The 14,261-nt window shown below is 38.1% G+C and overlaps 1 protein-coding gene across 1 annotated transcript in view; it reads left to right on the top strand.

Moving 5' to 3' along the window:
- Nucleotides 1-10,401: 10,401 nt before the first annotated feature.
- gfra2a (GDNF family receptor alpha 2a) overlaps nt 10,402-14,261 on the top strand; it is a 61,254-nt gene continuing 57,394 nt past the window's right edge. The window contains exons 1-2 of the mRNA XM_079467287.1: nt 10,402-10,948; nt 12,517-12,822. Coding sequence (XP_079323413.1) covers nt 10,855-10,948; nt 12,517-12,822 — 400 coding nt within the window. The 5' untranslated portion in view covers nt 10,402-10,854. The remainder of the gene's footprint in view (nt 10,949-12,516; nt 12,823-14,261) is intronic.

Here is a 14,261-nt window from a genome sequence, read left to right as displayed (position 1 = left end):
AGACAACAACCCCAAACACACCAGTAAGCGAGCAGCATCTTGGTTCCAGACCAACAAGATTAACGTTCAAAAACGCTGTTTCAGAGGCAAAACCAAGAAATGCAGATGAATTGTGGTCTGTAGTGCCATCGTCCCGGGCTGGAATACTGTACCTTGTTGCCAATCGGCACATATGTGCATAATGTAAAGAATACAAACTTAGAGTTAATCAATAGCTATGCAGGGATAATTGGATGATGTATTGTGTGCTCGTGATTTAGTCCCCACACCCCCAAGAGGTCAATTCTTGAGAATCATTATGTTATTATACAAAAGGGACGTTCAGTTGGGGTGACAAAAGTGCGCATGAGCAGTAACGTTTGTTTATATTGTAAAGATGAAATCGTAAGATGAAACGAATCCATCGAGAAATATGCATGATCCTATTTTTGAGAATTGTATGTCGGGAAATGATCCACCTATAACATTGTTCATGCATCTTATGATCTTCAATAACACTTTATTCCAACTGCAAGCATGTAAACAGAGACACGCAGAAACACAAACATGCAAACACACAGTAAATGTCAGTTTGTCAGGGAGTATGGCTTTAGCTCAGACCTTCTGCTTATGCCAGTAATATATGACATTATACACAGCCCCAACCATCTGCTGGCTGTGTCTATTCCCCCCTAAACTTTCTCTCTCTCTCCCTCCCTCTCTTTTATCTGAGCCAACATCTCATCATCTCAGCCAAACAACCTATTTAAAGTGACATGTAATTCAGAGCAAGGATGGCTCGGAAAATGAAAGTGTTCACTCCCGCACGAGGAGACATCATAGCTGTGGATAAGCTCTCTTTGGCTTATTGGGGAAGATAGATGACTTTTGTTTACTGTTGAGACTTTTCAGGTAAAAGTCCTCATGCCCATGGGGACTATATTTGCTGAACTGTGTTTTTGGTCAAAGATTATGTTTGTGGGTAATGCGATGGCAAACATAGCCCTTCTGTACAATCTCTTAGACATGCAGTTGGAATGTGATCAATGTATCTCAAATGAAATTTAAACAGCCATGCAATGTCTGTGCACTGCACTGAATATATATGTCATACTTAACGGGTGTGTTCCAAAAATCTTATGAGATGCCTCCTAATAGTCTAAAAACTTAACTAAAATGAAAATTAAGTCCACATTAGTGCATCTTTCTGGATGTGATACCATCTTTTAACAGTTGTAAAAAAATGTAAAAATTGGACTTAGCATTTTAATAAAAATATTGAAGTAATTCTAATTCTAATCATTTCTCTCAATCAATAGGCCGTCATGGATTGCTTATGCTAGGGTTGTTGCAATACATTTTGGGATAACATTCTCTGAACAGGAAACCTTTAAAATCGGCCTTACATTTTGGACAAAACAAAGTATCTTTCAAAGCATCAAGATTATTATAGTTTACTTAAGCTAAGGCTGTTTGTAATACTAATTGCTTCCATTGTTTACCTCATTTGTAAGTCGCTTTAGATAAAAGCGTCTGATACATGACTTAATGTAAAACATTTCTGGCAATTTAAATATATTTTAATATTGGCCTAAATAAAATAAACTAAATAAACTAATGTTTATAAACTGAAATAAGTTTAAGTTGAGGAACTAAAAGTATTATCTGACAATAAATAAAAAACAAACTTAAGCCGAAACCGATGTACACTCAAAAAGGATAATAACTTTTTATACAATTATAAATATATACCAGCACAACATGTACTGTAAAAGACCCCCCCCCGGACACAATTACTGTACGCTGAAACATTTAAAAACAGTCGCCGGCATGAATGAGTGAAAACACAGTGGGTCATCTAATGCAGATGCAGAGGATACAGCTGGCTTCATCAAAAGAAAAGCTCAAATAAACCGGTCATTAGTCTTGATGTCAAGCAGGGTTATCTGATTCACCAGAACCCCTTATTTTTCTGATGTTTTCCAGCATTGAATGGCCATTTTAAATGATTGCAAGATGAACATTTTTCTCATGGCTGATATTTGTCATGTTGCTTGCAAATGTCACATAAGACACGTAGCATGCTCGAGCTTCAGTTTCCTTGTCGTACCTAAACATTCAATGTTGTTAAGGTAACACCCACCTACAAGGTCAAATTGAACTGACCTGTGGTTTTAAAGAAGATATTCTGTATATCAAAATTCTGGTAGATTCTTGTGGAAAAGAAAAGAGGTGCATACATTTTCGAATACAAAACCAACAGTGGGTAATTGTATGTTTTATAGAGCGAATTGAGACCGTATTGGTTGATGTTTCACATGTTCACTGCCCTACAACACCCTGAGCTCAAATGTGAAAAGGTGATATCAGGTAAATCAGCATCACTGTTGTCATTCTTTCTGTGTATGCTTTGCTGTTGCTTCCTACGATGTGTTTATAATGTAACCTCGGGTACTAGGCTGCGTTTTAAACTCTATACTAGGGCTCACTGACAGCTTATACATCCATCATACAAGTGAGCAATGTACGAAATAATCACGGATCAGCTTAGCATTAATAAACATTTATTTAATATAGCGATAGAACCCCAAGTTATTGCTTTTAGAAAAGAGGAAGATTTTCTGGGTATAAAAAGATTTCACAATATGCAGACGAGCTTATGTGTAACCAACCCGGATATGTCCGTACCTAGAGTGATAGAACTTATAAATCGTTTTGGTGAAATATCAGGATATAAAATACATTTTAATAAAAGTATACCATTCCTATTTAACAGAGTGGCAAGGCAGTTAGATCTCAAGACGTTTTCATCTAAAATAACTTACGACTCATTCAAGTATTTGGGAATTTCAGTGACAAGTACATATAAAGAGCGATTTAGAGGTAATTACAATGCAATCATGGAAAAAACAAAAAACGATTGAAATCGATGGTCTTTATTACCTATTTCACTAGCAGGCAGAATTAACGTAATTAAGATGTCGGTCCGACCAAGGTTTTTATTTTTATTTCAAAATGTCCCATTGTTTATCCCTTAATCTTTTTTTAAAGAGCTAGACAAACATATCACTTCCTTTATATGGAATAAAAGCATCCCGAGAATCAGGAAAGCATTTTTGGAAAGACTGGCATTGCCCAACTTTATGTATTATTATTGGGCATGCAATATTGATAAGCTTATTGACTGGGTAGAACATCGGAACCAGGAAAATGGTTACTGTCAAGCTAAAACTGACTTAAGTAATTGCGAGGATGTCCAAACACAGCTCAGCGTTATTATTATTACTTTGTATAAAATGTGGTTATCTATGCAGCATAATTCATCTTTAACTACAAAGCTAATTCTTTTCGAGGCCACTGTATTTATAGTCCAACTCATTCCTGCTTCGCAAATCTGTCATGCATTTTCTATGCTTGAGCACGTCAAACCACTCAAAGCACAGATGTTCTCAGCAGACAATCTCAAACATAAGTGACAACCGCCTTAGAATCCGGTCCTTTATGTAATCAGGTAAAACCAGTTTTGGTTCTTCTCAAGGTGTCTACTTAAAACCATGTGGGTTAGAGATTAACCACACTGACAGGGTCTGGGTTGGGTGGTGAGCGAATGGTCTTTCTTCAAGGGGACTCATGCTTGTCACAAACTATTTGCAGCGCTAGAACAGTGCGGATGCCGACTGAACTAAAGGCGCAGTGGAAGATATCATTATCTGGGTAGGGAGCCACTGAGTGTTTCAGATGGTCTATTCGGTTTATGCCAAGATGTGGATTGAACCAGGGAAGAGGCGTTGAGTCACAGACAGGCTGTGTAAACTGCAGGAGACAGAAGATAGACAGCGAACACCTGGGAAGATGTGATATGTGTAAGAATGTATATGTCAGGTAACCAAGTCGGCGTTTCGTGGCTGCTGCATTCTGTCAGATGTTTTTACTGCAGCCGGCAAGGTTTTGACTCTACTCTTTGCATTAAACGCTTACTGAACTGCATTTCTATAAATCAGCCAATCTGTAATATGTCTCATTTACATAAAAGTGGGAAGTTTTTTTAACGCTAATCAGGTCAAGTCTCTCCCACCTCAAGTACCACCCACGGGAGGTAATTTGAAAGGGATGTTTGTGTATATTTGACAGCAGTAATTAATCTAATAGGACACTGGACATGTATTTAGATGTGAAGTGTACACAAGTGTGTACATGTGTGTCATTTTTTATACCCTGATACCTGGATCTTAGTGGTGGAGAAGTATGCCGGATCTTGGTAGACAAACCCAAAAGATAAAAAGCTGTTTTGTGCTTAAAATGTCTTATACAGTATATTGACTGAATTTCTGTTGTCGGTTATAAAGATCAATCTTTTCATGCAGGTAAAATGCTACCAACATCTGTATTCTTGTACAGTTAAATAGTGATTTGCCAAAGGGGAAAAAAGAGTTGCAAGTAGCCGTCTCATAAAATCCTGTCAAATTCCTATGAAATAACACTTCCAGTTACGTTTCTATATATTTCAAGTTCCAATTACATTCCTGTGAAAGTAAACTGTTGGTGTGTCCCAATTCACCTACTTATACTCTGCACTAAAAGAATGTACTGTTTTTGTTATCAAAAAAGTATATGCATAGCACCCACTGGGACATACTGTTCTAATTCGATATGGATGTGGCCATTGTTGCCTAGACAACACTGTGATCATGAACTTTCATGAACATCAAAATACAGCTCTTCCTTTAATTTAATTGTTTATTCATTCATTATTTCATATGTAGCCTGATGTTTACTGTATACTTACATTTATTAATTTTATTAATGATAAATTGATCAATTCACACTTCTGATTTTCTATTGGAAACATTAGAACATCCGGGGATTTTGAGAAAACCAATTTCAGCATCCTATGATTTGGGACATACTGTACTAATTGAAACATTCCTACAGAATTACTTTTACAACTTAAAAGTACCTCTGTATATCAACTGCAACCTTACAAACACATTTACTATCTGCACAGACCTTTTTTATCGACAACAGATTCTATTTGACTTAAGGTATAAGATCAAACAGCAATGTTTGTGGCTCTCTGTTTTTGCACCGGCTGTCAGATGAACCGAGTATTCATTTTACTCAGAGATAACAAGAAGGTCAGAGTCTGTACATTGGAATTCATCAGAGTCCCCCACCAACAGAAGGAGATAGGCAGGATCAAGGAGGTCCTCTATGTCGGAGCACATGCAGCAGCAACTGCGCACCTGACATGACCTTGTCTGTACGGGGTTTGGCCGTGTACAGCTCTGCAGAGGAGAACTGTCTAATAGAGGGGCTCGGGGGAAATAGGATGGGTGACCGCTTACACAATGACAACTCAGACTTTACATGAATAAAAAGAGAATTGGGAAAATTCACTTTACAGAGATAGTTCAACCACAGATGAAAATCCCTTCATGATTTAGTTGCACTCAAGATGTATAATTGTCTTTTTTGGTTGAACGCAAAGGGTATTTGTAAAAATGTTAGCAACTGACATTTCTGATGCATCTTTCATCATCATATTTTGTAATTTAGGAAAGCAAACACTTCTCGGCCCCCTCCATTGTCATTTATCCTACAATGGAAGTCAATTATGTGCCAGAAATGTCAGTTGCGAACATTCTGTCATGATCGGGTTGGTGAGACAAGGACAGAGGACCCAGGTGCAGACAGCAGGTAAGGGGTTAACACAAGACTTTAATAATAAATACAAAACAAAACCCACGAGGGGGTAACATAACAAAAATGGGGGATATGATGACAAGACTAATACTAACTACACTTAAACAAGACTAGAATTAAACACTTCACTTTCACTACACTACACTACACTACACTAGACTAGACTAGACTAGACTAGACTAGACTAGACTAGACTAGACTAGACTAGACTAGACTAGACTAGACTAGACTAGACTAGACTAACAAGACACGGGAACTCAAACAACCACAATGAACCATCACAAGACAGAAGATACGAGGGCATTAAATAAGGGATCAGATCAAGAGGGGAACAGGTGTTGGGCATGAAACCAATAATGAGGAGACGAGAGGGCTGGAACAGAGACGATACCGGAGAGAGCATATGGCAAGCCAAATAAACAATAGTCGCCTCTCTCCACATTAAACACATCATGATCTGTCATGATCCTGCCACTAGACCAAGAGAAACATGACATGTGGCAGAATCATGACAGAAGCTCCTCCTTAAGAAGCGGCAACCTGACGCTCCCCAAGGCACAAACAAGACCAGACAGACTGTGACACTGACAAAAACATGGCAACATGATAATTACAATAACCAAAACGGGGAAGCACAGAGTCCAAAGGAAGGGGAACGCAAGAGTCCAAACAGGGGAAGTCCAAACAAGGGCAGAAACAGACAGGATAGCCGGCAGGACACGGACAGAAAAGCGGTGCTGGACCGGACTTGATTCCGGTCTGATAGCCGGCTGGGTGCCGACGAACACGACAGGATTCCGATGATATAAATGTTTATTTTTATATTTTGTTATGGGATGCAGATTTGTATTTATTTAGTTATATTATTCTTTTTTTATTTATTGTTTTGTAATGAAGCTGGCAATGTATGTTTTAGATTTATTTTATTCATTTGAGCTCCCTCCTGTTTAACAAAACAATTAACAAATAAATAATCTAAATACATATTATTCATTGGTTTAGGCTATAAATGTTTTAGTTTCTGAGTTTGAAAATGTAATAAAATGTATTACTTTCCATTACAGACAGATAATAAGGGGACTGCATAACAGGAATGATTTATCACTTTACTAAGAAGAAAGCCAAGTTTTTACCATTCGTATTTTTGCCTCCGTGAAACCATGATTATACAAGCCTAATCTCTTTCTAAACTCTTTCTTTCTAACCAAAGCTTGAGGGCATATGTTCTTTCTCCTAGTTACACTGGAGCCTGATGATCATGATAGATCATTTATAGTAGGAAAATACGGTTGAAACCATGTTCTCTTGCCAAATCTAATTCCTATTCTTAAAAAGAACCCGATTGCATTTTGTCATTATGGAATCCCAACATGATTATACTGCTCTGGTGCAGGACTGGTGAAGAGGACTTGCGTCTGGAGACAAAAACACTGGTCAGTTTGTAACATCTGATTATGTGGATACTAGACAAGACATCTCTGAATGAATTTGGCTTGATGACAAGTCTATTGTTAAAACATGAGAAATATAATACGCACGGGATTAATGGTGTATGTTTACATGCAACCTATATTTATCTGCTTTCAAACGCCTGTGTAGTTTGGAACACAGATTTAATATCAAACCAAACGCTTTTCAAAAACTTTAACACTGACGATTTATTCCTGAAAACAGACTCTTTGCTTGAAAACGAGTCTAGCCATTAAGATTTTTACTTTAATAAACACACCATCGACCACAAATATTGCAATACAACCAGAAGGTACTTCCTAAAACATCAAGGGACATCTTTTTTCCCTCTTGGTGGTGTGTAATCCCTGTGCGAGTCTGGTCTATATTTGGCTCAGTGTCTCACTAGGGCCCAACAGAAGCTTAATGATACCAAATCTATGGGATTCTTACTACGCTGAAACAAAGGACATCGGTCTAGCCAAGGACACGGTTAGCTTGACAGATCAAACACCAGAAGGATGGGAAAGAGACATTAATTAACTTGAAAGCAGATGAAGGATGATGTGGGACTAGATCCCGTAGCAAACTAGCTTAAGCGTATACTGGCATCTCCTGTATCGGTGAAAAGACTCATGGATGACTGCTGGACCATCAGTCAGTCTGAAGTGACAAATGCTTTTTGTTTACTGACATTCTTCATAATATCTTCTTTTGTGTTATACATGTTTGAAATGACATGGGGCTGTAAATGATGACAGAATTTTCATTTTGGGGTGAACTATACCTTTAAGGATCGTTATCTTTATTCTGTTTGTATAATACTACAGCTGGAAAAGTCACAGCTTTCTCTGAAAGATTATAGGAAAATGGGAAATTCAGTTGAAATATGACAAAAGATCAGCTGTCTCTATGTTTTTAACTGGAAATCTATCAATTGTGTTATGTTGCAGTCTCTTAAGTTATTTTAAGGCTGGTATCTCTACTATTGCACACAGGGATTATGAATACCAGCAGAAAACAGCTAATGTTTTTTTGCCTAGACGCTGTGACCTTTCAAGTCAGGGGAAACCCAGATGGTGTCACAGAACCACAAATTAAACTGTAACTAGAAAGATGCGTGATAAAAAATACGACCGAGGTCCTGGAGTACGGTTCTTTTGGAAGAGGGCAACAGGTGCAAAAACAGTGTTTAATACACGCGCACTCTCGCTGGCCATTTTGACTCTGTAAAATTGTATAATGGTGTCAGTTATTCGTGCTTTCAGACTAAACCTTGACAACACCTTTCTCTCTTCACTCTCACCTCTTTTATCTTTGTTTACCACCCATAAATGTCATCGAACGATGAGGTTGGGTTTTAGAAAGCTTTTCGTGAATTGCGGGTATATCCACTCAACACTCAACGACAAACGGCACTCCTGCTTTTGGACGAGTATTGGCTTGTGGAATCCATATTAGTGAGACTCCTGAATTTTTTCCGGAGGTGCTGGCATGTTTTTCAGGGTTTGTTTTTACTCGCATTACCCTTATTTAGAATGGTTGTGTAAACAGCATAATTATTCATGAATAAATATTAATTATTACAGATGACAAGAATTCAAGGAATGTGCACGAGTACAGTGTAGTCAGACTCATTTACTGCAACGAGATGCTTATGATGAGTGTGTTCTACTTGCTGCGACCCTGAGCAGACCGATCAGCTTATGACATCAAAGTACTGTGATTCGCACTGTGAGTACTTTGATGTCATACAATGATGGCTTTGTGTGGTATTAATTCTGTCTTCAAGGAGGAAATACTGTAATTCAGTACTGTAATTATGAGTTACAAGCACATGAACGACAAAGCAAAGTCATATTTACCAGCGGGAAACTTGGAATTCTAGGGCTGTGTCTAAAATTTAGACAGCTAACTAGTCAGGCTTCGAAAGCAGCATTTGCACATAAAGGCATCATCGGAAAAAAGTTTCAGACCGGCTTTATATGCATTGAAATATTTATATGTAAATATAGAAAACTTTGGCGATAACCAGAAGAACCAGAATATTATAATAATTTACAATTATTACTTTCTGAGTAGAAGAAATGCATAGAAAAGTTGTTAAACCAACAACAACAACAAAAATGCTACTTTATGAATACTATTTTAATTTGTTGAGCTCGACCCAATAACATTCTCCAGGAACACACGTGCACAGGATTGTGGAATATCAAAGGCACTGAAAGATACATATACATGTATCAATCAAAGTATCAGCGGAAAACTGGACGTAAAGCAAACATTGGGTGTTCAGCCTCTAAAGCAGCATTTTTCAGTTTTAGGACGCTTTGCTTGTGACATCATACATGGATGATGTTGATGATGGGAAACTATTTTGAGTTCCATTCTGTATTTCGATCAATTTATGGAGCACCTTATGAGAAGTTGACTGCAAAAAGATTACAAAATTTCCAAGACTTTTGTAAAGACTTTTGTACCTGTCTGGCCACTTTATAGTTGTAGCGTAAATGTCTGCCCGTGACAATCCAGCGAAAGTCGTTTTTGTGAATTACTGTTTTCTAAATTAAATCATTCTAGTTAAATTGAAAAATGAACATTCCGTGCAAATTGTATTATCTTTAACATTGAGTAAGGCCATGTCAAAGATAATAGATTTTGAAACTCTAGCCTGGGTTTCACAGGCATGGTCACATAGCCTATGATTTATAATAAAGTCCACAAGAAAACAGTTTTTGTTACATTCTTTATAGTTTTGTTTTGCGACTTGAACGCACTACACGTCATAGTGACGAATACCCAACTCAGAGGTTTGACTTGGGTGTTCACTTGAAGAGGAATCGACCTGATGTCTATAGGCCTACTCCAGAGGTAACTCTTTGGCTCAGATAATAATTTATCTCTTTATTAAATGAGCTCATCTAAAAATCATGCCTTCTAAAACTCGTGACTTTTTCCACTTCATACTCTCATTCAATCAGAAAACCTCGTCATTCCTAACCTAACATTAACGGCAGGCACCTTTCCCTTTATATTGTACAGTGGTCAGACGCTATCTATAACATAGCTGTGTCCTCTTTTTCAAAGTTGCATTTTATCCTCGACTGCAAAACTTATAAGTTAGCCATCGTGGACGCCGTACTGTGAGTCAGGTCGTTTGTCCGCGCTGGGATTAACTCATCCATTGCCGGATCATTGAACATGTGGGCTGAGCGTAACGGGGGCAGGGCACGTGCGCTCGATTTTACAGTCGCTCCACGGGAGCGCACTGCCTCCGCCAGAGCGCGCATTGAGGCGTCAGAAGTCTGTCCGCATAGCTCTGCCATCTGAAGTTTCTCACTGTCTCTGCTTGGGGATTTTATTTCGAAGATAAACGGGAGCGGGAATATATGTCCTATAGAGGAACAGTATTAGTGAACCAGGCGTTTTAATTCTGTATCATTTTGATATAGCACAGAGCATCAGCATCGGGGGAATTTGTTTCTTTCCACACGAAACCACGAGTAACTGTTTCTACGGAATCTGGGCTTGAGATCCCCTCCTGAGCGGAATTGTGAACTTTTCTCTAATAACTGAGCCATTGGATTATATAGACGGAAAAAGAAAATCATGGTGCGACAAACGCTGGATACAGTTTGGGATTTGTAAGGTCAGAGAACGTTTAGACAACAGCGTTGGTATTTTAACAGGACTAAGCAGAATAAGGTTGTTTGGAGAGAACACATGACAGGAGGAGCGCGCATCTTTAACGCACACGGATTCCCCATCAGAAACAGAAAGATGTATATCTATATTTACGGCATTCTGCTCTTTTTGGGTAAGTTTCTTTTTGAATTGCATCCTGCTACCCGTTTTATCCAAAGTTCAAACCCAAAGCGAATCTTTCCCAATGAAAATAACTTTGCTTAATCGTCATGATTTCACGGGAAATCATATTTTGACAGCTCAGGTGAAGATAATGTTACGTTTCCCACTGAGCAAAAAACCTACATTCTATATTTTTATATCATATCTGTAGCCCTTTTCTTATGGAGGTTATGATTCGGGATTGCGTAGCCTAATACAAGCCACGGCATTTATTTCCCCAGAAAACAAAACGTGCTTCTCTTTCCTATAACAGAAATGTCTTAACATATACAAAATATGAACTTTTACATACTAAAACTTAACTCATTTGTATCTCATTCAAATCTAATAGCTCTAATAGTTGATCGCGTTTAATAGTTGATTAGAAAGTAGTCAATGAAGGTGAGAAATATCAAGGTCACTTTGTAGATTCATCACTGCCAGTTGCACAGCTTTCTGCGCACTATATGATAAACTTACACTGAATGTTTAAACAGTCTGCGGAATATAGTTACCATATAGTAGACTACATTCTGTAATTATACTTTATCTAGTTACTGGTAGTGTAGGCTACCTTTCATTTGAACTTCTTTAAGTGCATTACTAGATAATAGATTAAAGGCAAAACAACGTTTCACTAATGATTTATCATTTCTTAAATTGCTTGTAATTAATGATTGGTCATATTTGTATGGTAAGTAGCCTAATATGTATAGCCATCTGTAAAGGGCTTAATCTCTATCCTGATCATCTTTATTTTCACGCACACACTGCAACACTTAAAGGTCTATATGCTATTCAGCTTCTCTTACAGTCTTGAGAGAGACTCTGGGCAGCAATGTCTCGGAATATTTAATTATGATTATGAAAAAAGTAACGATGCATACAAATACTTAGAAAATTATACATTTGAAATGATACAATTTTGGTTAGTATGCTGATGTAGTTACACCTGTAGGTGTCACTAGTGAGTTGCACCTCTATTAAAATGACCCAATGACCAAAAGAAAATCTGCATACATGTACAAAAAGAACTCTTTTTGTACCCCGCTCATACCCTATCAATGAAAGAGTGTAAAAAAGCTTACCGAGCAGAGTCATTTTAAAGCTATAGCTTAATTTGGAATGTGCTGTACAAGAAAACCTAAAAATATATTACAGTGTTGTCAAATATTGTGTTGTAGTGATATAATGAATGATTCAATGCTACTGTATAATGACTTTGAGGCATGTATTTTATACTATTATGCAAATAATTTATAAGAGAGTCATAAAAATGATTGCACAATCATCTGGGTTTTGCCACTGGTTTTAGTCACTAAATCGCCCTGCAAAGCTGTAAATGTGAATGACTGTGAGACTACACCGAGGAACTCCAGTCATTAATATCTTGATAAAATCATTTTCCACAGGTGTGGACCTATTCCTGATTTATGAAAATGATCCTATTAAACATTATTATTTCGCATTAAAAAATCTCATTTTAAGGTAAAGACGTAAACAACACCTAAACTCACACCTCTCCATTTTCTTTCACAGATGAGCTAGTGTTCTCCATGTCAAGCTCCTCCATTCTCTCCGAGTCTGGGCACCAGGAACCAATGGACTGTTTAAGGGCCACCGAGAAGTGTAACCAGGATCAAAAATGCAGCCATCGCTTCAGGATCATGAGGCAGTGTCTGGCAGGCAAAGACAGGAACACCATGCTTGCCAATAAGGATTGCCAGGTAGCCATGGAGGTGTTGCAGGAGATGGCTCTTTTCGACTGCCGCTGCAAGAGAGGAATGAAGAAGGAAATGCAGTGCTTGCAGAGTTACTGGAGCATCAACATAGGCATGACTGAAGGTAGGAGCTCTTTGGGATTATGGAAGTAAGGTTGTATGGACAGATGCACTTCATAGATCGCAGAAAAAATGAGGGAGCAGCAGAGAGGTCACACTTTTTATGGCATATTCACTACATGTTGACCAATAGTGGGGCATGTTGTCACAATGACAGCCTATGACTTTACAGTGGAACGTAAGCATTAAAACAACAATGAAGCATAACGGGTGACATAAAAAGATGTCAAAACATTGTTCTGGCCAAAAATTATTTTAATTGAAATTGTATGAATAAAAACAACAACACATCTGCCCTAAAATGAAAAATGCCCTTGTCTTTCAAACACACTTTCAATATAGGATTGACAACTACCTGAATGCATCCTAGCATGGCTACTGACATTTAAGCCCATGGGACAACTAGCCCCCATAATTCTTTCATCATAGCATGCACACAACTACCGTATTAATATATAATATACACTGCAAATGGGGAACTGTGGGAGAAAAGTCGTCCAGTGACAGTACATGTGTAATCTGAGTGCATTAGCTGGTAGTGCTGTCAGGCCCATAAATGAGAGGACACTGTCCTTGCGTGCGGTCATTACTCCTCACCGGAGTAATGCGGAGGAGGAGGGTTTAGACATGGTATTGCGGTGTCATGTTGGCATGAGCTGAATTTATATGACCTGATCAGTTTTGACCAAACACCTCATTCCTGTGGATAAGAGCAGGTGTGAAGCATAGCAAGGAATCTAGTTTATTTGGTCTGTTTGTTTGTTATTGACTATTGATTTTTTTCTGCTGGAATGTTCTGATTTGTAGACACGGAGACATTATTTTTATGCATAAAAGCATGTCTCATTTGAACCGTTTATGTTTTTGTGAGAGGATTTTCATATATGTGACCCTGAACTACAGAACGGGTCATACGTTGCATGAGTATTTTGTAGCAACAGACAACAATAATAATTTATAATAATAATTTGTTACATTTACATACCGTTTTTCTGGGTACTCAAAGCGCTTTACATGAAAGGGGGGGGATCTCCTCAAGCACCAACAATGTGCGGCATCCACGTGGATGATGCGACGGCAGCCATATTGCGCCAGAACGCCCACCACACACCAGCTTATTGGTGGAGATGAGACAGAGTACAAAGCAAATTAGTACTTAGTACAATAAGTGATTAGAAGGCCATGATGTATAGAGGCGAATGGGCAAATTTGGGATTTTACAATACAATGCATTCTATGGGTCAAAATTATAGTTTTTTATTCCAAAATTAATAAGGATATTAAGTCAAAATCATGTTCCATGAACATATTTTGTAAATTTACCACACAATTATTTCTGTGAGTGGATGCAGCATAATCTGGAGCAAAAGTAGCCGTAGACACATTCACAAACTTCACTCTCTGGTGCCCAGCTCTTTGGCAATTACCCACTCAAGTACCCAC

Source organism: Barbatula barbatula (assembly GCF_947034865.1).
Source record: "Barbatula barbatula genome assembly, chromosome: 11".
In the NCBI taxonomy this organism is placed as follows: domain Eukaryota; kingdom Metazoa; phylum Chordata; class Actinopteri; order Cypriniformes; family Nemacheilidae; genus Barbatula; species Barbatula barbatula.
The sequence above is the reverse complement of the archived record's forward strand: the minus strand, read 5'-3'. Positions and strand labels throughout refer to the sequence as shown.